This window comes from Octopus sinensis, linkage group LG7 (assembly GCF_006345805.1).
Source record: "Octopus sinensis linkage group LG7, ASM634580v1, whole genome shotgun sequence".
Lineage (NCBI taxonomy): Eukaryota > Metazoa > Mollusca > Cephalopoda > Octopoda > Octopodidae > Octopus > Octopus sinensis.
In genome coordinates this window covers 47,633,041-47,657,908 of record NC_043003.1, presented here as the reverse complement: position 1 = coordinate 47,657,908, position 24,868 = coordinate 47,633,041, and the positions used below count along the sequence as shown (strand labels likewise).

Below are 24,868 nucleotides of genomic sequence, written 5' to 3'. Positions count from 1 at the left end.
TCATTGGACAGTTATGATCAAGACTGGAATAAAATTGTGATCACAACAGAAATATGAAACTCTGAGGGACAGTTTTTGTGATGTTTTCACAACTTTAATAAAAAAAAGTATATATATACATACACACATTATATATATATGTAAATAAAATGACATAACAAGGACAAGGCAGTGTGATAGCTCTAGGACATTTATACATTGACTGAATATACTCTTTCATCATTTTGACAAATGAGAGTTCAGCAGGACACAGCTGCAGTGTTCTTAATTTGATGGTTTGCTGTGTTGTCTCATGTGGAAATTCAGAACTAAATGGGATTTTCTGATCTGGCTGCAGACATTGCAATAGTAATCTCACTCATTTGTTGGCTAGATTAGACTCTGCTCTATGGTGGGTTCTTTTCTTCTTCAGGGAATTTATCTTGGCTGCCTTACAGTTAGAGATGTGTGTAAAGAGAGATAATGAATTGACAGAAGTAGTATGATGTGTAAGGAGAGGGTAAAATGATAAGACTTACCTAATTCAATGAAAAGCTTCACCAAATCAAAACTGTTGCCATAAGCTGCAGCATGTAGCACCGTGTCACCATTACCATCAACTGCATTGATGTCAGCACCATTCTCCAGTAATAGTTTGGACAGTTCTGTAGAAAAACAATATATATATATATATATATATATACACACACAAACACATATGTATATACATATACACATGGGTGCAGGCATGGCAGTATGGTTAAGAAGTTTGCTTGCCAACCTAATCTTTTTAGGTTCAATCCCACTGTGTGGCACTTTCGGCAAATGTGTTCTACTATAACACCATTGTATGTATGTGAGAGCATGAGTGTATGTATGTTTGTATCTCCTTATCTTCATATTATGTAATTGTTGTAAATGAATTTAATTTATTTCCAATATTCAACAAAAACATGCCTCAATAAATCTCATCCAACCCATGCTAAGATGGAAAATGCAGACATAACCATGATAATGACAATGGTGATATATCATAATAAACTAAAAGGTAAAATTTTTTTATCAATTTTAAACAGATTAATTGTGACAATACAGAATTAAGTGTTCCATCCTAGTGTCTTATCAAGTGCTTACATGGTCATTTGAGATACTAGAGACAGCATGTGAATTTCCCCAAAAACCACACCTTGCCACCTTAAAAAAGAAAGGACATGATGAAAAATATGACGAAGACACACTGTATACATTATAGCTACAGGAAATGAAAAAAAAATGAAAACCTATGTCGGTCATGGGTAGAACACCTTTAATGATAGATCTGTTAGATCAGAGACAGCCTGGGCAAAAACAATAACATCAATGCCTGCAATAGATCTGAACCAAAGATCACTGAGACTACTGAGTTAGTAGAGCAATGGCATATCCACTCAGCCATTTCACTTCTACACTGACAATATATATTTCTTTACTACCCACAAGGGGCTAAACACAGAGGGGACAAACAAGGACAGACAAACGGATTAAGTCGAATATATCGACCCCAGTGCGTAACTGGTACTTAATTTATCGACCCCGAAAGGATGAAAGGCAAAGTCGACCTCGGCGGAATTTGAACCCAGAACGTAGCAGCAGACGAAATACGGCTACGCAATTCACCCGGCGTGCTAACGATTCTGCCAGCTCGCTGCCTACACTGACAATATAGTTGCATGACAGGTAACAATGAAGGGAGATAATGAGACCAGATAACGGTGGGGACAATACACAGTGTGTTTAGGCTAAATTTGACGATTTTTTTTGTCTCCCTTTTTTGAGGAACAGCATGACGTATTGGTGAACAGTTAATAGTGTTGGAGAGAAAAAAGGATTAAAGTTGAAGTTGAGCAAAGAATATAAGTAGTGATTGTGACACAGAACATGAAGAAATTATCAAACTCAGTAACAATCTTTTAAGCAACAACTACCCCCAAAACATACTATCCATTCCAATTAGGAAGAAAAGAGAGGATGAAACCAATAAACTGTCCACAGTCTGTCTACCCTATGTGAAAGGCCTCTCTGAAAAGATACAAAAGATATGCGGCCCATATAACATCAGGACAGTATTCAAGAGTAATAAAACACTTTGCAAATATTTCCTCCGATTAAAACCACCATTAGAAGTGAATATGCCCAAAGACTGAGTGTACTCCATCCCATGCAGCTGTGGTAGGTTATACAAAGGCGAAACATGGCGCCCCCTCAAAATAAGTGTAGACGAACATCGCAAAGCTGTGACACGAGGAGATATTGATAAATCAGGTATAGCTGATCATGTATGGAAAAATGGAGACCACTTCTCCCTGTGGGATGAAGTTAAAATAATAGACAGAGAACACCACTGGAAAATACGAAAACTAAAAGAAGCAGCATATATGCTAGGACACAACAACCTCCTAAGCAGACTGAGTGCAGATATGAGTAGCATATAGGAACCAGTATTAAGGAAGGATAAGAAAATATTAGATTTATAAGTCCTAAAATTCACTCCATAATTGCTCATAGGCATATGGCATAGTGGTTAAGAGTGCAGGCTACTAACCCCAAGATTTCAAGTGACCTGAATAATAACAACATCGAAAAGTACCTTAGGAATGAGAACCCAGGTTCGAAAATTTCCCAAGACACCTGATGAAGGCTGGAGGGTATATCAGCCGAAACAATGTGTTAACAACAAACAAGATGAGGACAAATATCCGTCAAATGTAAATAATATGTGTATATATATATATATATATATATATATATATGTGTGTGTGTGTGTGTGTATATATATATATATATATATAATATATATATATATATATACACACACACGCGCATTTCTTTCAAACACTATAGTGTGTAAGTACAACAAGGGTGACTGAAATTCTGGCATCCGTGCTAGTGGAGTGCTAAGAGCACCATCTGAGCATGATCGTTGCCATTCGAGTGTGATCATTACCAGCATCACCTTCCTGGCACTTCTGCCAAGTATGTGAAAAAATATTCGAGCGAGGTCGTTGCCAGTGCTGCTGGACTGGCTCCTGTGCAGGTGGCATGTAAAAATCACAATTTGAGCATGGCCCTTGCCAGTACTGCCGGTAGCACATAAAAACATCCACTGCACTCTCGGAGTGCCAGATCAGATTGGAGCCTGGTGCAGCCATCTGGTTCGCCAGTCCTCAGTCAAATCGTCCAACACATGTCAGCATGGAAAGCAGATGTTAAACAATGATGATGACGATAGTAATACCGCTAAAGGAACATACTCACCAAAATCTCCGCCCATAGCACTCTGATAGAGTGGCCGAATTCCTGAGCTGTCAGCAAGATTAACATCACATTTCAGTTCAATGAACCTGTTCACTAATGACCGAGGGTTTTCTTGTTGGCCAAAATAAACTGTCACTGAAGTGTAATAGAGTGATTTTTATTAATAATAGAAATAATGATGATGATGATAATAATGATGCTTTCTAACACATGCATAAAACAATAAATTTGGGGAAGGGTATAACTGATTAATTGCCCCAGTACTTGGTTGGTATTTATTTTATTGATCTCAATAGAATAAAGGGCAAAGTTGATCTCAACAGCGTTTGATTTAAAAATGTAAAAGTATATATCTAAAGGCATTTAGCAAGGCATTTAGTCTGTCTCTCTATCATTTCAATTACTTTCAGGATAAACAGTAATAATTTTGAAAATAAACTTAAAGCCACAAATTATTGAGGAGTATAACTGATTGAATCAATTGCAGAAAATATTTTTATTCACATCAACAAGATGAAATGCAAAAATAATTGTTTCTAACATAGACATAAGGCCAGGAATTTGGAGAAAGATGGTGGTGGGTAGTTGATGAAAAGCAATGTTGACCATAGTGGTATTTGGACACAGAACATAATAAAGGGCTGGAACAAATACCACAAGGTATTGAATTTTTTCAACACTGGCAATTCCACACATGATGAAAAGCAAAACTAATAGAATCAATACTGATGATTTCTTTAGACTAGGAAAAAGGCCAATTTGTATAAAGAAGGGACAGCATATTACTGGTACATATTTAATTAACCCTATTTGAACTCAGAGGAAGCAATGCAAAAGAACATGACTTTATACAGCAAACCAGTCTGTTAAGCCCTCTTCTAGTTCTATACTTTTAATGACTTGATAGTAATAGTTTCTTATATTGAGAGATGGTAAAATAAAGGTACTTAACTAAATATTGCAAGGCATTTAATTTCTTTCTAGTTTCAGCCACTAACTGAAGAAACAATAATATTTTCATTGGCTCCCAGTGCCAGTGACATGTAAAAAGCACCATATGAATGTGGCCAATGCCAGCGCTGCCTGACTGGCTCCCATGCTGGTGGTATGAAAAAAGCACCCACTACACTCTCAGAATGGTTTGCATTAGGAAGGGCATCCAGCTGTAGAAACATTGCCAGATCAGATTAGAGCCTGGTGCGGCCTCCTGGTTTGCCAATCCCCAGTCAAACTATCCAACCCATGCCAGCATAGCAAATGAACATTAAATGATGATAATGATGATGCTGATATTTACCTAAGGCCACAATATATTTCAGGAGTGCCCTGTGAAGTACTCCTCTTCATCCAACTTATAAGCAACCTTCATTTTCTGTCAGTCTGCCTATGGTCCCACTACATTTCTTATGTGCCCATGAAATTCCTGTGTATTCTTTTTTGGCATATCAACAAGGCTGCTTCACAGATGGTGGCAAAGTGCTGTCTTCTTTTCTGCTATGGCTTTTGTCTTGGTTGAGTTTACTTTGAAGCATATCAACTCAAAGCTTTGCTTCCATGTTTGAAATTTCTAAATCTATTAGAACTAGGTCATTGGCATACAGAAGTTACAACAAACAGCCAGCCTTAAACTTCTTTGTTATGGCATGGAGAGCTAAAATGAATAGATAGATGCTAAGAACTGGGCCTTAATGGACACTGACCTACAAATTAAATTCTTTACTGAACTTACTGCTAACTTTCATATTGTTAGCAATGTCTATACATAGCTTGCAGAGTTCTAACAAGCCATTCATCTATATCTAGTCTTCAAACCATATAAAAAAAATGTGGTATTAGGTCAAAGGCCTTCTCCTGATTAGTGAATGTTATGTATGTGGGGAGGAGGAGGAGTACTGGCGTGTGTAGGTACAGTGAGGGCTATGTGGTTAAAGAACAAGTCTGATTTTCTGGAGACAAGAAAACAGCTATAAACAAAACATTTCTTCCTCAATACACATCATCGGCACAGCAGCTGTCCCACCTTGACTCCAACACAAATGAGACTTAGAAATATACAATTATTCACAAAGAGTAGAAAAGGTACACACACATATTATGTGGTTTTTGATAGGAAGAAAGGGCATCCCATTGTTAAAACAATGCCAAAAGGAAAAACATGACATATTAAACAACAGTTTAATGTATGCCATTAAACTGTTGTTAAACAGATCATAACAAGAGCCAAGAAACTGTGAGACCCATCCAACTCATGCCAGCATAGTAAAATGGACATAAAACAATCATTATAATGATATGCTTCCATGCTGGCATGGGTGGATGGTTTGACAGGAGCCAGCTAGGCAGAAGCCTACACAAAACATTCACAGATGTCTAGTGCAGGCTTCTGCCTGGCTGGCTCCTGTCAAACCATCCCACCCATGCCAGCATGGAAGGTGGACATTAAATGGTGATATACATGTATGAAGGTATTGAGACTTCTACTTACATTGGCTGATTGCTACAAGGATCGGACTGGCTCCCTGGCGGTCACACATGTTGACATTACATCCGTAATCTAGCAGACACATTGCAACGTCTATATGATTCTTTCTGATGGCTTCTGCAAAGATAATTAAACATGAAACTTTAAATAACAGAAAATAAAACACACAATATGCAGTATCTATCATCATTATCATCATCACCAACATCATCATTATTTAACATCCATTTTCCATGTTGGCATGGGTTGGCCAGCTGAAGAGCTGCCCAAGCTCCATGTCAGTTTTCACATGGCTTCTACAGCTGGATGCCCTTTCTAACACCAACCATGTAATAAATATGTATCTACTACTGATTTCTAGCATTCACTCTGGATATAGAGGGATTAGAAGAGCATGGATAGTCGATTGACTCAATGGCTAATTTTGCTGCCGACCTTGGAGGAATGGAAAGTAATGGTAACTTCAACATGATTGGAATTCAAAACAATGAGAAACATAACTGAATGGCATCTGGCATTTAATTCTGCACTTTAATATCACTGCCATTCCACTGCCCTAGACTGTGGTTAAGAAGTTTACTTTGGGACCATGCAGACAGGGGTCTCACAGAGAGGACACTGTTGGCTGGCGTCCTGTTCTATAACCAACAGTTGACCAATACCCTGAAAGTGAAACTGGTAGGCAGAAACTGAAGAAGCCTGTATACACTTATCTCTCTCTTTCTCTGGCCAGGTACCTCCTCTACAGCAAGACACCTATTTCTGCCACTCTGACTCTCTGTCACACTCTAACCTTTCATCATCTGACACAAGATCACTTCCTCTAATTCCCCCTCCCCTCTCAAAAATTCCTTGCCTTACAAGTTACATGGTGACCCTGCCTGTGCTGGTGCCACATAAAAAGCATCTAGTCCACACTGTGAAGTGGTAGGCATTTGGAAAGGCATCCAGCTGTAAAAACCATGCCAAAACTGATCTTGCTTGTGCTAGTGCCATGTAAAAAGCACTCGGTCCACTCTATGGGGTGGTTGGTTTTAGGAAGGGCATCCAGTCATAGAAACCATACCAAATCAGACATAGAAGACTGGTGTAGTTTTCTACCTGACTGACTCCTGTCAAACCATCCAAACCATGCATACATTGAAGGCAGACATTAAACTATGATGATGATGATGATGATGATGATGATGACAACGACGATGATGTCAATTTCATCAATGATTGGTTCCAAGGCATGCAACTCTACTTGCAAAATGATGCAACAAGAAAAAAATATTTTACAAAATTTATTAGCTTATGTCTGTTTTAATAAATGGTCTGAACACATAGGCGTCGGAGTGGCTGTGTGGTAAGTAGCTTGCTTGCGAACCACATGGTTCCGGGTTCAGTCCCACTGCATGGCACCTTGGGCAAGTGTTTTCTACTATAGCCTCAGCTTCAGGCCGACCAAAGCCTTGTGAATGGATTTGGTAGAGGGAAACTGAAAGAAGCCCATTGTATATATATATATATATATATGTATGTGTGTGTATATGTTTGTGTGTCTGTGTTTGTCCAACCCATCATCGCTTGACAACCGATGCTGGTGTGTTTATGTCTCCGTAACTTAGTGGTTCGGCAAAACAGACTGATAGAATAAATACTAGGCTTACAAAGAATAAGTCCTGAGGTCAATTTGCTCAACTAAAGGCAGTGCTCCAGCATGGCCACAGTCAAATGACTGAAACAAGTAAAAGAGTAAAGAGTATATTTTCACATGTATTTTATTTGATTTTCCACTTTGGTATTGGTTTTTAGATTTTTAAAAAATTTTTATATTTTTGAATATCTTTTATCTTTCACCTTTAACATGTTCATCATTGGGTTGCAGCCATGCTGGAGCACCACCTTGAAGGGTTTAGTCAAATAAATCAACTGCAGTGCTTATTTTATAAGTTTAGTATGCATTCTATTTCTCTGTTTTGCTGAACTGCTAAGTTACGGGGAAATAGGCAAACCAACACCTGTTGCCAAGTAGGGGTGGGGGACAAACACTTACACAAAAACACACACATGCACATATACATATATATAGTGCAGGTGTTACTTAAAAGCACCCAATCCACACTGTATAGTGGTTGGCATTTCGAAGGGCATCCAGCTGTAAAAACCATGCCAAAACTGACCTCACCTTTGCCTGTGCCACATAAAAAGCATTAAATCAACTCTGCTGAGTGGTTGGTGTTAGGAAGGGCATCCAGCTGTAAAAATCCTGCAAAAGTCTGGTGCAGACTTCTGCCTGGCCGGCTCCTGTCAAACCGTCCCACCCATGCCAGCATGGAAGCCAGACATTAAGCAATAATGATGATGATATATACATATATATCATGAGCTTCTTTCAGGTACCATCTGCCAAATTTGTTACAAGCTTTGGGTCAGCCCAGAGCTATAGTAGAAGACACTCGCCCAAGGTATTATGCAATGGAAATGAACCCAGAACCATGTGGTTGGGAAGCAAATTTCTTACCATACAGTGCCTGTATGTTTGCTGAGAGTGACGTAAATGTTGGATAAAATGACTGAAATTGTGTTTTATTTTTTCCATTTATTACTTTTAAAAAAATGTTGAAAAAGATGTAACTCAAAAAGACAGAAGTTGAGGTATGTCTGCATGTTTGCATATGCATGAACGAGTTCATATTTCCCCTCGTTTCCATGTGCATTCACTGAATGCAAACAAAAGGCTCACTCAAATGGTGTCATAGTCTTCCACTCTTCAGCATAACCATGTCTGGGTTATACACAGTTTGACAGACTGGAGGTTATTACTTTACTTGGAAATAGGTGAGGTTTGGCATGCAGCCATAGAAAACTACCTCAACATAGTCTTGTCTGATCTATGCAAGCATGGAAAAGTAGAGGTTAAAACAATGATGATGGTGATGATGACGACAATAACACAAATTACAGCAACATAGAGCAATGTATTCTGCCTTGAAATGATAATCTTACAGTAGATTTCAGTTCATTATTTATGAGCAGAAAGCCCAATAACATGACATCTCACATCTGCAATAAATAAATAAATAAATGTGTGTATGTGTGTAAGAGAGAGAGAGAGGTATTCTAATAAAATGGTGTAAACTTACCAGTCAAACATGTGAGCTTCTTGACGGTCTTAATATCGGCATCAGAACCTGATGACAATAACAGTTTTACAACATCTCGGTAACCCTCAGACACAGCATAAAACAAAGCTGTACAGCCATAGCGGTCCCTTCGGTTAATATCTGCTCCTGTAACAGTCAAATCATAACCAGCAATATTAATTTCTCCTATACTAGTACAAAGTTTTAAAGGACAAGTAGTCAATATAATCAAATCTCAGTATATAATTGGAAATTATCATATTTTCTCATGTATAAGTTGCATTATTTTATACTTGATTTTGAACTGGCAAAAATAATTAAGGTAACACTATACCTAAAAACAGAAAACATTTTGTACCAAGATTTAATATTAAATTAGGGATGCAACTTATACATAAATATGTTAATTTCCCAACAACTAGAAGGATGAAAAACAAAGCCAATCCTAACAGATTTTAAATTCAAAATGTAAAGTTGCATAGTTTAATACTACATTTCTGCTGATCTCCATTAAAAGGAATCTTGACTAAAATATTGTCTATGATCAATAAGTTTTCAATTCTCCATACAATACTCAACTATGTCTTTGGAATTCATTTTCCATTATTTGTTTTCTCCAACTAATTAACCCACAGAAATCTCAAATAGTTTATAAGAACTGCCACAATCAAAAGTTTGTCTGATGTTGCTGAAAAGTGTTTAATGTAGATGTGAGTAAAGAGAAATGACTAATAGACCTAGTTATGGATTCCATTGGCTATTTACAGGAATATAAGGAAGACGAGAACTGGTTCCTTCGTCAGTCAGAGTGGCCTAGTGGGCTATAACACAAGTTCACAAAAAGAACAACCCAGGCTCAAATCCCACTGGAGACAGGATTTTGGAAAGCAGCAGGAGGACACCTAAGAGTCATGACCTGGGTGGGCCTGGCTCCCAAAGAGTGTCAGGTATAAGGACCAAAACACTTATCAGTTGGGAGTTCTTCTGAAGATCTCACCTGCTGTGTGCTTGCCTTGTGGTGAGTTACTGTTATTTGTTTTAAGAAAAGACCATAGGCGTCACTCTATTTTTGGACTCACAAAATACAAAAAGCTCCAGTTAATTCTGAATGAGTATAGATCTATAACAAAGAAATAGCTAATCCAATGCAAGAGAGACCAGGCATCCAGCTGTAGCATTCTCACTTCACAGTTAAATGGATGGATATCTAACTATAGTACTATTATTTCGCTGATGAGTAGTCAAGTGCTTATGACCAATAAGCACAAATAATGGCTACAGTATTTAGGTTTAAACCATATGGCTATTGGTTCAATACTTTTCATGTACACACATATCATCATCAACAGCAAGCTAATGAGGACGCCTCTATGCAATTACTCAACCTACCAGAAATAGAAAACCAGATATCCCTAAAAACACTAACATCTCACTCTCTCTTTGAAAAAAAAATAAAAGAAAAGACACTTTAGACAGTGCAGTCCTGCATACCTTGTACATGAAAGTCAAGGACACGGCTGGAATGTCTTTGATTATATGTTTGCTCAATAAAGAATGATTTGGGGTTAAACAAAAGGTAGCAACATCAACAGCATAATCATCAGACAGACTGGAGTATGTAAAGAAACATCTTACCTAAGAGGTACCACAATGAGAACAGCAATAAAATTCCTACACTTAACAATGTGGTCAATAGTAAATCATATTGACCTTACAGTCAAATAAATGTAATATAAGGTCATCATCTAAATGCCACCCTCCTTAAACCCAAGGAAACTTTTAAGGGCAATTTACATAAGATAAGGTGGATAAATGATAATACTCTTACTATATATGTTACCAGCCTAAAACAGGTTACATTCCCAAATGACTAGCTACCTATTTCTAATGATGGCTAAATGAAATGAGACACTGTAGAATAAAAAGTTCTACCATAAAATACATTCTACTTGCAGTGGGTTTGAACTCATAACCTCTATGTAGGTAGTGCAATACCTTATCCACTTGGCTGTTACACCTCTATCCAAATCAAATTGCTTTAGTGACAACCAAAAAAACATAAGCAATGACAGAAATACAAAAAGTAAACCACTATGAAACACAGTATAATAGTTGTAATAGCAAGGTTTTGAACTCTAGACCAAGGGGCCTGCAGAGTAATATATACCTTCAGTGTTAGCCAAAAGCAAAAACAAAAAACCCACAAAAAGTGGAACATTTGGAAGCAAAGTATAGTTGCTGCACTAGCAAAATTTAAACTTTTATTCAAGGGGCCAGTTGTATAAACACCTTAACTTTATACTCAATATGTTTCAGTTTTATTCAAAAACCCATGAGAAAAAAGAAACAAAAAATGAAACAGAGAGTACTGAGGGGTCAACAGCTCATAACCTTAATTTCCCATCGAATGTGTTTCATTTATTCATCAAAAATCAAACTAAGCTAACTCCTGCTAGTCAGGAGTTGGTTCAATATATAACCTTGTCATATACAAAATATAAGCTTGTCAGATGTTCCTGCATTCTTCTAACTGAAAAACATACCTCCAATGAGAAGGCGACCCACAATATCAAGATATCCGCAGCCAGTCGCTATCATCAGTGCTGTAATCATCTGGAAATTATGAGCATCAACAAGGCAGTTGTGATTCAACAAAAGATCCACCATCTGATGGTTGTTCGTTCGAACTGCTGTCATCAATGGTGTTTCCACCTGGTCATTTGGGATATCCACATCGCAACCATTGTTGAGCAGCATGCTAGCTACCTCCACAAAACCATTCAAGACAGCCGAATGTAGAGGAGTAGCACCATGCTCATTTCGACTGTCTATGTCCGCAGAGTTCATGATGAGCACTTCAGCTACTTTGATATAACCTTTCTGACAGGCTATGTTCAGTAAGTTGTTAAGACCCTGGTTACAGCGGTTGACATCTGCTCCTTTCTGAAGAAGTGCACAACAGATCTGGACATGACCCAGTTCAACGGCCACCTCAAGTGGGGTTTTTCTACGATAAGGGAAGTTTATATCAAGGACGGAGTTACAGAGATTGAAGACACTGTTCAGGTCATTGCTTTCAATAGCATCGATCAACTGTCGGATCTGCTGTCTTTTCTGGCGCCTCAAGCGATAATCTGTAAATAAACAAAAAACAAAAACAAAAAAAAAAGAATTAATGCAATGGACAAGGTGGTAAAATGTGGTTAATAATAGTTTCTCACTTTGATACAAGTTTATATGTTTAAAAGAGAATATTACAGATCACTCAATCAAAACCCATATTATAAGTGGTATATATTTTATTAACCTTGAATGAATAAAAGGCATATTCAATCCTAACTGAAAAATCCTTTCTACTAAAGGCACAAAGCCTGAAATTTTGGGGGAAGGGACTAGTCGATTACATGGACCCCCAATGTTTCACTGGTACTTAATTCATCAACCCTGAAAGTATGAAAGGCAAAGTCAACCTCGGCGGAATTTGAACTCAGAACGTAGCAGCAGACGAAATACTGCTAAGCATTTCGTCCAGCACACTAATGATTCTGCCAACTCGCCGTCCTCCTAACTGAAATAATGACAATAGTAATGATATAATTAGGTTAAATTCCATCTGTTACTGGTACCATGTAATCCAACAGAATCTGTTTCATAGCCATGGACAACTCTCCCTTCAGTTTATTGTATGAGAAGAGTGTGTAAGCAGCTAGCAATCAAAAATAAAACGTCACAATGGATGAAAGACTCTCACAGAGAAGCCAAAGGCCAACCATACCAGACAGGTCAGGGTATGGTTGGAAGATAACCAGGAAACATGCAGGTGGGGAAGGTTATATTTTTCTGATTGCTGTATATCTATGTCCACCTTAAGTCATGAATTTCGAATGGAACCTAAGCACAAGGCAACAAATTTTGGAATAAGGAAACAGTTGATTACATCCTCCCCACCACCATCCTTCCAGTAAGATGAAAGACAAACTGAACACCATAGAAACTTGAATTCAAAATATAGACTAAATTATATTAAACATTATCTTAAATTATATTAAGCATTATCAGTTGCCCTAATAATAATACAGTAGTATCTCGGTTTTCGAACAACTCTGATCACGAATAAATCGTGCTTTATCTCCTGTCTTTCTCATATTCATTTAATACAGTAGTACTTCAGTTTATGAATGCCTCTGATCACAAATAAATCCTGCTTTATATATATCTATATCAATATATATATATCAATATATATATATCCATTTTCGCGGGGTTCCACTATTTCCCTTCTCTCTCTCCCTCTTTTACGTTGTCTGCCATCCCCCCTCTTCCTTTGCTAAGAGCATTTAAGCCAGCCCGTCATATTCCCGTGTCAGGCCGAAGAACGAAATGTTCCCAGATAAGAGAGTCTTTCTAATCTAATGTTGTGGTTGAGCTGTTTATTATTTATTATTATTACTATTATTAGTAGTATTAGTATTGTCCCTTTGATCCTCGGTCGAAAATTTGCTTATTATTATTATTATTATTATTATTATTATTATTATTATTATTATTATTACTATTTTCAGCTTCGCCTTGTATTGCATATTATTTCTCCATACAGGGGTTTTTTTCAATGGCGGCCCATTTTTCGGGGTTCCACTATTTCCCTTCTCTCTCTCCCTCTTTTACGTTGTCTGCCATCCCCCCCTTTCCTTTGCTAAGAGCATTTAAGCCAGCCCGTCATATTCCCGTGTCAGGCCGAAGAACGAAATGTTCCCAAGATAAGAGAGTCTTTCTAATCTAATGTTGTGGTTGAGCTGTTTATTATTTATTATTATTACTATTATTAGTAGTATTAGTATTGTCCCTTTGATCCTCGGTCGAAAATTTGCTTATTATTATTATTATTATTATTATTATTATTATTATTACTATTTTCAGCTTCGCCTTGTATTGCATATTATTTCTCCATACAGGGGTTTTTTCAATGGCGGCCCATTTTCGCGGGGTCCACTATTTCCCTTCTCTCTCTCCCTCTTTTACGTTGTCTGTGCCATCCCCCCTCTTCCTTTGCTAAGAGCATTTTAAGCCAGCCCGTCATAGCCCTTGCCCACCCCCACCACCAATACCGGATATCTCTATATTTTTGCTCCATCTATACCGGATGTCGCTTCTCCCACCACCATTATAGGTGTCTACTCTTCGAACCCCCCTCTTCAATACGCTATTTGACCATGCATTACCCCTCTCTTGATATCCTACGTTCTACTTGCCTAGAACCTGTCATCATTTCTCTGAACCACCCCTCCCCACTGGTGCTCCCCTATATTTCTCCCCCCCCCCATATAAAAAGCACCATCCGAACGTGGCCGATGCCAGACCCCTCTGGCACCTGTGCAGGTGGCACGTAAAAAACACCCACTACACTCGCGGAGTGGTTGGCGTTAGGAAGGGCATCCAGCTGTAGAAACACTGCCAGACTAGACTGGAGCCTGGGGCAGTCCCGAGCTCCCCAGACCCCGGTCGAAACCGTCCAACCCGTGCTAGCGCGGAAAACGGACGTTAAATGATGATGATGATGATATATATATATATATATATATATATATATATAAATAAAGCATGATCTATTCATGAGTTGTTCGAAAACCAAGGTACTACTGAACTTTCTACTATAGGTGCAAGGCTTGGAATTTGGGTGGGAAGGGGTTAGACAATTATAGTGACCCCAGTGTTCAAATGGTACATAATTTATCAACACCAAAAGGATGAAAAGCATTGTCAACCTCGGTGGAATTTGAACTCAGCACATAAGGACAAATGAAATGCTTGCTAAGCATTGTATCCAGCATTTTAGTGATTCTGCCAGCTTGCTGTTTATAATTATTCTGCTAATAATAATAATGATTTCTTTTATTAACCACAGTGGCATAGATGAGGAGAGGATCATATGGACAGCCTACAATTAGGGTTTACATAAAAGATGAGGGGAAAGAAATGGAAAAGATAGTGAAATGTGATCATTATACAAAGTATGTGATGACATGAACAAGGCAGTTCTCATGAAACAAAAGAAACTCCAAGTAGGGCCGATCAAGGAACTCCACAAATCCAGGATTACTCTGACCAACAAAGGCATGAGCCCTTGCCCAACTGCTGTTCTCCAATCTACAGGCACATGCTTAGAGTAGGTCTATCCACCCTAACAATTTTTTTACAAATCCAATGGGAGGTAGCACTTCCTTCTCAAACCTCACTTTCCTTTCCAAGTTGAAAATTAAAAAAGTCAACAAAGGCTTGACCAAGGAAGAAAGTGTCTTTCCTCAATCCTTTCAGCTTTGCTACTACACAACCACTTTCACCATAGTCACAAAACACTATCTGTTCTGTCTTGTTAAACATAGGTGGTGGGGCAATCCTTAGAATGGATTTGGCCAATAGTCACTTCGTCCTACACTCAATAGCAGCTGTTTAGCATAACTCTACAAGTCAGCAATGCTTGGACACTGTACAAGTGTGTGCAATATGGTCTCATTGCTCTCAGACAGTCCTGCCTGGTGGTGCTTCCATGCCTGTAAGGTTTATCTTGAACTGGCGGTGCTCTTCAGTAGCACTGTCAGGTCAGGGATTTCTAGAAGTTATCCATGGTAGGTCAACTAGTTCATCCTTGTTGACACCTAGAGTTTCCTGAAGAGTATCATCTCTCTTACCCACTACTAGATTTCTATATATTGCAAATGTAGAGCTTCCATTGACTGCATTGCCAAACTGGTAGAGGGTGGTGAGCACCTGATGATATTCCAGGTAGGGACCAGGTCTTTTCTTGACCCAGGACTGCAGCTCTAGCAAGAGATGAGCTGCAGAAAGACATTTCTTACAAGTTGAGACCACACCAGCTCATTGTCCAGGAACAACTGTGAGTAGTGTAACTTCAGCATTGTGTTTACACACCAGCAGCCAAGCCCTCCTTTTTAATTCTATCAACTATAGGAACAAGGCCTGAAATTTTCTGGGATGGAATTAGTCCTGTGCATCCACCCCAGTGCTCTGCTGGTATTCATTTTATTGACCTCCAAAGAATGAAAAGCAAAGCTGACCTCAGCGAGATATGAACTCAGAATGTAAAACTGGAAGAAATACTGCTAAACATTTTGTCCAGCATGGTAACAATTCTGCCAGCTCACCACCTCAATAACACAAGGCCTGAAATTTTGGGGAAGGGGACCAGTCAATTAGATTGACCCAGTATGCAACTGGTACTTAATTTATTAACCCCCAAAAGGATGAAAGGTGAAGTTGACCTTGGTGGAATTTGAACTCAGAACAAAGACAAGAAATACTGCTAAGCATTTTGTCTGGCATGCTAACGATTCTGCCAGCTCACCACCTTAATAACTATAATAATAATAATAATGAAATTTATCTGTTTGCATACCTTGCACACAGATAAATTTTTTCACAAATTATTGTGTGGCTTACAATGCATTGCTTACCCATGCTTTTTAAATGAACTGAATTAAGCTTTGCAAGTGTTTGACTAAACTTGCTTCTCAGGAAATCTATAAGTTCGATTTTTAAAAAAATTTGTTTTTTTTTTCAAGTATCACCATTATAGGTATTTATACTCTGGTAAAATTAAGAAATCAACTCATAAATAAATGAAACCCTTGAATCCACCACTGTATATACACACACGCACACGCAGAGTCACATATCTATGTATGTACTTATACTAATTTATAATTATATATTATATTGAAGTGTGTGGATAAACCCCAACAACACACTAGAAATAGACGCTGTGTATGTTTGAAGGTAATCAAACCAAATTTTCATAATTTTAAGCCACTCATGCAATGAGTATTTCTGTCAAACAGGGTGAAAATCCATTCAGCTGTTTTTTTCTGCAAACAAGCAGAAAAACAAAGACAAGTGGTTACAATACCCTGCTTTCGCTTACGCATGCAAGGTAATAATAATAATAATAATAATAGCTGCTGCAATTATGCCTGTTACAGAAAAACTTGTTTCTAATGAAAGTAAATACTTGAAGTAGACATACAAAGGATATGAATAAATAATAGCTATTAATGTGGAAAAAAAAACACATTCCATGAATTTCCTTCAGACTGTAATTATTTCCACCTTTAATGAAATGTCTCACTTCATAAAATATTCAATTAATAAATTATAGATTATATCATGCTGATGATTTCTAAAAAGTATAAAATAATGCTATACATGATTACCAACTAACATTTTAAAAACTTCTTAAATAAATGACAAAAAAAATTAAGTGTGTAAATTCTATGCATCTTTTTCTGTAAAACTTTTTAATTTCAGTTTCTGCTCTCATATAATTGTAGCAGCTGAGGGAATAGAGCCATACTAAGAATGAAGAAAAGACAGCTATTAGAAAGTTGAGTTGTGGGAAAGGCTTTTTAAGTACACACTGGATATAAGGGCATAGACATTGACAATATGTTTTCAGGACCTCATTTTTGCTGAGATGGACAGGTCTTCTCAAACATGGTCAACTACCAATCATCTCAGTCCTTCGTCATTTTCTCACTGAGGTTCAACATCTTGATATCAGCCTTCACTACTTCATCCATGTTCCCCTAGGTTTGCCTTTTCTATAAGTTCCATCCACATTTAGTAATTGGTACTTCTTTATACAGGTATCCTCATCCATATGCATCATTTGACCATGTCAGCAGTCTTTGCTCTTTCACACTACACCTTTTATGCTCAATTTTTTCTCAACACATTTGCACTTTGTTATACATGCACACTGACATTGCACATCTAGCAGAACCTTCTAGTATCATATTCTCTAGTTTCCATATGTCCTCTGCATTCACAGCCCACATTTCACCATCATGTAACATTGCTGTTCATGCACACACTTTAAACAATCTAACTTTCACTCAGAGACAAGCGCCATTTTACCAATAGAGGTAATAGTTCTCCGAACTTTCACAGCAGGTTCATGTTTAAACAATTATAATTTCAGAATATTCATCTTCCACAGCTAATTAGATCAACTAGGTAACAGAAATTATCAACTATCTCTAAAGATACTCCTGAATATTCATAAAAGATTTATATCCCATGTGTGTGCAGAGTTTATTGTTTCTGCACATCTGCCATAAACAAAGTTCACTTTCTGTGTAAATCTTCTTGTGATTTCTCTGCAAATTTTAGGTGTCCATAGCTTGCACTGAGTACACCACATAGAATTACTACTTAGACCTTTCCTACACACTTTGGTCTTTGTTAAGTTAACTCTAAGACCCTCTGATTCCAAGCCTTGCTTCCACTATGATAGATTCAAATATAAGAACAAGGTCATCAGAATAAAGGAGCTCTCATGGGCAACCAGTCTTAAATTTCTGTTATGGCCTGGAGGTCTATCAGAGAGGGCTAAGAACTGAGCCCTAGTAATCTCCTACCTGCACACTAAATTCACTGCTATACTTATAGGTGATTCTCACCTTACTGACAGCATCCCTGTACATGGCTCTTGGATGGCTCTCACCAGACATTCATCTATCCCTGGCTTCCACAACAACCACCACATGAGAAGTGAGGGACCCTGTCAAAGACTTACTGCATGTCAACAAATGCCAAGTGCAGGATTTATTTTTGGCTAAATTCTTCTCCTGCAGTTGTCTTAGTGGTAAAATAGCACCAGTAACATATGACCTGCTCCAGCAATTTCATACCTACCTATTCAGATATATATATATATATATATATATAATATATATATATATACACACACATACAAGGTACAGTGAATATATTGTTGTCTAAATTACACAAAAATGAAAATAACACTGACATCTCATTTTAACAGATATATTTACTAAAATTACATAAAAATATCTTGAAATACTAAAGAGTAAATTCATTCAATAAAATCGCCACTGGCTTCAACCATGGTCTTCAGACGACTTCAGAATCTCTTGCAACTCTTCTGGATGGTCTCCTTGTTTAAGTTGGTGAATGCTGCCATAATCCTTGCCTTCAGTTCATCTTTGGTGTTACAAGGAGTTTTGTTGGTCTCTCACTCAACTGCGACCCATACATAATAACTAAGGGGGTTGCAGTCTGGGGAGTTAGGTGGCCAGATGTTAAGGGTGGTGTTGTCGCAGAAATTGTCTGACAGCCATGACTGGGTTCTCCTGCTTGTGAGGCATGGTGCAGAGTCCTATTGCCAGACCTAGGGTTTTCCAGCAGCCACCCTCTTGACCCAGGGCATCACAAGCACTTGATGTAGGCTTCCATATTGAGTCTGAGACCGTGTGGGAAGATGAATGGAGGCATAACATCACCATCACTAGTGATCACTCCAAACACCATGATGTTGACTGGATGTTTGATTTTCATCACTCTCAGTACATGTTTTGGGGACATGGCAAGCCAACAGTTGTTCAGTGTGTTCACTATTTGTCTGTATTTGGAGCTTCCGGCATGAATGCCAAGCAGTACAGCATGTTGTTTCCAAATTTCTGGCAGATTGAATTGCGTTATGGTTCTGTTTCTCTCACAGACAGTACCCAACTGACTCTACTATGCTGTGTAGTTGACAAAATTAAAAACAATGTGCATGCGTGAAATTAAAAATATAAAATGGCAACAATTTACCCATCACACCCTGTATATATATATGAGTACATGTATATACAAAAATATACATAGATATCCAAACATATATGTATATCATCATCATCATTGTTTAACGTCCGCTTTCCATGCTAGCATGGGCTGGACGATTTGATTGAAGACTGGCGAACCAGATGGCTGCACCAGGCTCCAATCTTGATCTGGCAGAGTTTCTACAGCTGGATGCCCTTCTTAACGCCAACCACTCTGAGAGGTCTTTGCAAGCAGTGTTCAATGAAGGGAAGGTACGCATAAGTGGGCTATATATATATATCATCATCATCATCATCATCATCGTTTAGCGTCCGTTTTCCATGCTAGCATGGGTTGGACGGTTCTACTGGGGTCTGTGAAGCCAGAAGGCTTCATCAGGCCCAGTCAAATCTGGCAGTGTTTCTACGGCTGGATGCCCTTCCTAACGCCAACCACTCCGTGAGTGTAGTGGGTGCTTTTTACGTGCCACCCGCACTGGTGCCAGACAGAGCTGGCAAACGGCCACGAACGGATGGTGCTTTTTATGTGCCACCGGCACGAGGGCCAGGCGAGGCTGGCAACGGACACGAAACGGGGCGGTGCTGGCAACGGTCGCGAAACGGAAAGTTCTCTTACATGCCACCGGCACTGGTAACACATCTGCAATTTCCATTGATCGATTTCCATTGATCGATTTCGATTCTGATCGTCACTTGCCTCAACGGGTCTTCACAAGCAGAGTTTTGACATGCCACCGGCACTGGTAGCACATCCGCAATTTCCATTGATCGATTTCGATTCTGATCCTCACTTGCCTCATCACGTCTTCACAAGTAGAGTTTTGTGTCCCAAGAAGGGAAGGTATGCATACGTAGGCTGGCTCCATCCCATGTAGAAGGCCACGGGTTATGGACTCACTTGTCCTGCCGGGTCTTCTCGCGCACAGCACACTTCCAGAGGTCTCGGTCTCTAGTCATTTCCTCAGTGAGACCTAAAGTTCGAAGGTCATGCTTCACCACCTCGTCCCAGGTTTTCCTGGGTCTGCCTCTTCCACAGGTTCCCTCAACCGCTAGGGTGTGGCACTTTTTCACACAACTATCTTCATCCATTCTCGCCACATGACCATACCAGCGCAAACGTCTCTCTTGCACACCACAACTGATGCTTCTTAGGTCCAGCTTTTCTCTCAAGGTACTTACACTCTGCCGAGTGTGAGTACCGGCATTACACATCCATCGGAGCATACTGGCTTCATTTCTAGCGAGCTTACGCATATCCTCAGCAGTCACGGCCCATGTTTCACTGCCATGTAGCATGGCTGTTCGTACACACGCATCATACAGTCTGCCTTTCACTCTGTGCGAGAGGCCTTTTGTCACCAGTAGAGGTAAGAGCTCTCTGAACTTTGCCCAAGCTATTCTTACTCTAGCAGTTACACTTTCAGCACACCCGATATATATATATATATACATACACACATACATGTATATGCATTCATATACATATGGAATAATAGCAATTTATTCTTAGTGACTCCAGCTGCCAAATGTAAGCTATACAGAAACTTTCAGTTTATCAAATTTCCTTGTATATATGCACACATAAGTTCATATCTATATGTAAGTATATGCGCATATATATATATATATATATATATATATATATACACACACACATACCTATGCATGCATATCTATTTTTCACTTGTTTCAGTCATTTGACAGTAGGTCCTGGGGCACCCCCTGTTGCTCATGTCATTTTTAAGCCTGGTACTTATCAGTCTTTTTTGCTCAACTGCTAAGTTACTGAGGCAGACACAAACTAACACCAGTTATCAAGTAATGGGAAATGACAAACACAAAGGTACACGTACACACACACACACACATGTGATAGGCTTCCACACAGTTTCCATCTACTCACAAGGCAATGGCTGACCTCAAGCATTAGTAAGTTGAAGACACTTGCCCAAGGTGACATACAGTGGGACTGAACCTGAAACCACATGCTTACATAGGGAGCTTCTTCACTAGAGACATGCCTACATATCCATGCATGTATATACACATATATAAGTATATATGCACACAGATATATATGCTTATATGTATATATACACACATGTACATATACATACATATATCATCATCATCATCGTTTAATGTCTGTTTTTCATGCTGGCATGGGTTGGACGGTTTGACTGAGGTCTGGAGAGCCAGCGGCTGCACTAGGCTCCAATCTGATCTGGCAATGTTTCTAGAGCTGGATACCCTTCCTAATGCCAACCACTCCAAGAGTGTAGTGGGTGCTTTTTACATGCCACTGGCACAGGAGCCAGTCAGACAGGCCTGGCATCGATCACATTTGGATAGTGCTTTTTACATGCCACCAGCACGGGAGCCAGTCAGTGGGTACTGGCATCGGCTACGTTCAGATAGTGCTTTTTACATGCCACCAGCACAAGAGCCAGTCAGGGGGTACTGGCATCGGCCATGTTTGGATGGTGCTTTTTACATGCCACCAGCATGGGAGCCAGTCAGGTGGACCTCACATCGACCATATTTGGATGGTGCTTTTTACATGCCACCAGCACGAGAGCCAGTCAGGGGGCTCTGGCCATATATATATACACACACAATGGCATGTGTGTATATATATATATATATATATATGCATGCAAATTAATGCATATATGTATATATATAAATCTGTGTTTCAAGATTCCTGATGTGAAGTCGTATGTGGAAACAGATATTGTTATATTTCAGGATGGTCATTTTTTTTTTGCCAAATAAACACATGCACTATATATTCGTTCTTTACTCATTTATTGCTGTTCTTATTCTAACTAAGGTCCATTGTCCGGAAATATTTTGTCACACATCTGTGACCTCGTCAGTGACACTTTCTGTCTTTGTGTGTGCTCTTGCTCTGCTTATTCCATTCTCAGAGAACAGAATAAGCAGAGCATCTGTTTGTTTGGAAAAAAAAAATTACCATACTGAAATACAATATATATATATAATTTCCATTTCCCCCTCAAGACGCACCACCATCTCTCAGACTGAAGTTCTTCCTTAATACCACTAATATTTCCCACTTCCTAGAACCATTTCAATTGATATCCACCCCTCATCATTTATACTGTCCTCTCCATCCACATTTTGCACTGATTAGCTCACCTAATCCTCCAGATTATCTCTCCTCTGCCACTGTATGTCTCTCACTGTCTCCTTGCACTACATTTGCCTCTCCAGCCCACTACATTCTTGCAACACACCCAACCACATCTCTCTTTCATATCCTTTCTTTGTTTACTCTATCATCATTACTATTCTGTTGCTCTTCACTCCTATGCGATATTTGTCACTTCCCACCCTTATCCACAATTCATATCTACCCCCTCAACCTTATCCAATCTTTATAATTGCCACCTACCCTCCCCTAAATTTGCTCTTCATAAATTATATTCACTCTTTACCCATTCCCCATCTCTCACTCTCCCATCAAACTTGCAACCTCAAACCACAGTTCTAGTTCCATCCAACTCACATCTGCCCACTTCATACCTTGAAGGTCCACCCAGACAATTCACCCCCACTATTTTTATCTCCTCCCAGCTTCATGCAGATCACCATCAGATGCTCTTCAAAAATATGAGTAGCCACATAGTTACTCTACAACTGGAAAGGTTTCTGCTGTTTTTTTTTCTTTCTTTCTTATACCTTAACCCCCATATCAAGCATACAACTGCCTTACTTAGAGTTCATAGTCATGCAGGCTGCATGGCCACTCCTCTAAAGTTATGGTGACATGCAAAAGCGCCCAGTATACACTTTAAGTGATTGGCATTAAAAAGGGCATCATGCTGTGAAAAGCCATGCCATTAGAGAGTGGAACACAATACTGTTGCTGGAGCCATTGGATCCTAGACAGTTCAACGCATCCCAGCATGGAACAGGAACAATAAATGATGGTATATGTATACATATACACACATGTACATACGTAATATATATGCATATATGTATGCATACACACATTCATATAGACACACATATACATGCATATATACATATACTTAAATATGCATTATACATACAAATATGCATGCATATACACATACGTATGCATATATGTATACATATTTACGCATAATTGTAAATATAATGTGCATATGTGTTCGTGTATAAATATGAAAACATGCACATATATATAAATACATACATTTATATGCATATATATACATATGCATATGTATATACATATGCATATATACATACATGCATATATGTGCATACTCAAGTGCACATATACATGCACACACGTAAATATATATATATAAATATACATGTGCATATATATACACATGTGCACACATCTATATAGATATATATGCATAAATACATATCTATGTGCATATAGGTTTGTTTGTTTGTATATATACCACACACACAATTATATATACATTAATATAAACACATACTGTTCCAATTTGTTTGATTCGTTTTTGTTATTTTTGTTTTTATGAGTACGTGTGCAAACAAGCGATCCAAATTATATAGATCTATTTATATATATATGTATATGTTGTACTTGTAAATCTTTGGTCTTGTACAGAATATTTTCTCAAGGCAAAATACATATTACACTCATGTATATATTCTATTTTTATATACGCACACATATGCAATAATACATGAAATCAATGTGAGCTCAGTTTTTATAGACTAAAAATATCCCTGTATTCGTCTGGTTTTATATGCTAACCTCGTTAACATAAAATGGTATACATACATATCAAAATAAATTTTTGCGTGTCTTTCGAGCCTATTTACACATATAATCACCGTTTGTATATGATCGTAATGAAATACAAAAGTGTTCCATTAAATCAATAAAAATATTAGATAAATTATTATTTATAGTAACAGGCAATTAACAAAAGATGCAAACTAGCCTTTTTTCTTGTTCGAAGCTCCGTTTGCTGTCGCCATCTTGCCGTCTGTAGACAAGTATTATTATGATGCTTGTGTGCAGCAGCAAGGAACTGCTTGTATGTGTGAGGACGCTGTATATATATTTTTTTTTGTTTGTCAAATAGATGTAGTTTTTAAAATAATTTCTAAAAAATTGTTTTGTATTTAATATGCGATAATTACCTAATAATACCCGTAATAAATTTATTGGTTATTAATTTTTATCAAAAGCCAAAATCTTCATCGTTATTATTATTATTTGTTATATTATGTTTATTTATATTTCTACTTTATATTGTTCTTCGTGGTGGGATGGATGCGTTTTCTTGTAAACGAATAGCGTAGTCGGTTAGTCCGTTCAACTGGTAACCAACGTGTAGGTAGTT

General features: G+C 38.3%; 1 protein-coding gene across 1 annotated transcript in view; it reads right to left on the bottom strand.

The window, feature by feature from the left end:
* LOC115214206 (putative ankyrin repeat protein RF_0381) overlaps nt 1–24,566 on the bottom strand; it is a 43,664-nt gene extending 19,098 nt beyond the window's left edge. Inside the window, exons 1-6 of the mRNA XM_029783313.2 lie at nt 24,464–24,566; nt 11,427–12,017; nt 8,884–9,030; nt 5,759–5,872; nt 3,274–3,408; nt 519–644 (exon numbers count right to left, since the gene is read on the bottom strand). Of these exons, the coding sequence (XP_029639173.1) occupies nt 519–644; nt 3,274–3,408; nt 5,759–5,872; nt 8,884–9,030; nt 11,427–12,017; nt 24,464–24,500 (1,150 nt within the window). The 5' untranslated portion in view covers nt 24,501–24,566. The remainder of the gene's footprint in view (nt 1–518; nt 645–3,273; nt 3,409–5,758; nt 5,873–8,883; nt 9,031–11,426; nt 12,018–24,463) is intronic.
* Nucleotides 24,567–24,868: the final 302 nt, after the last annotated feature.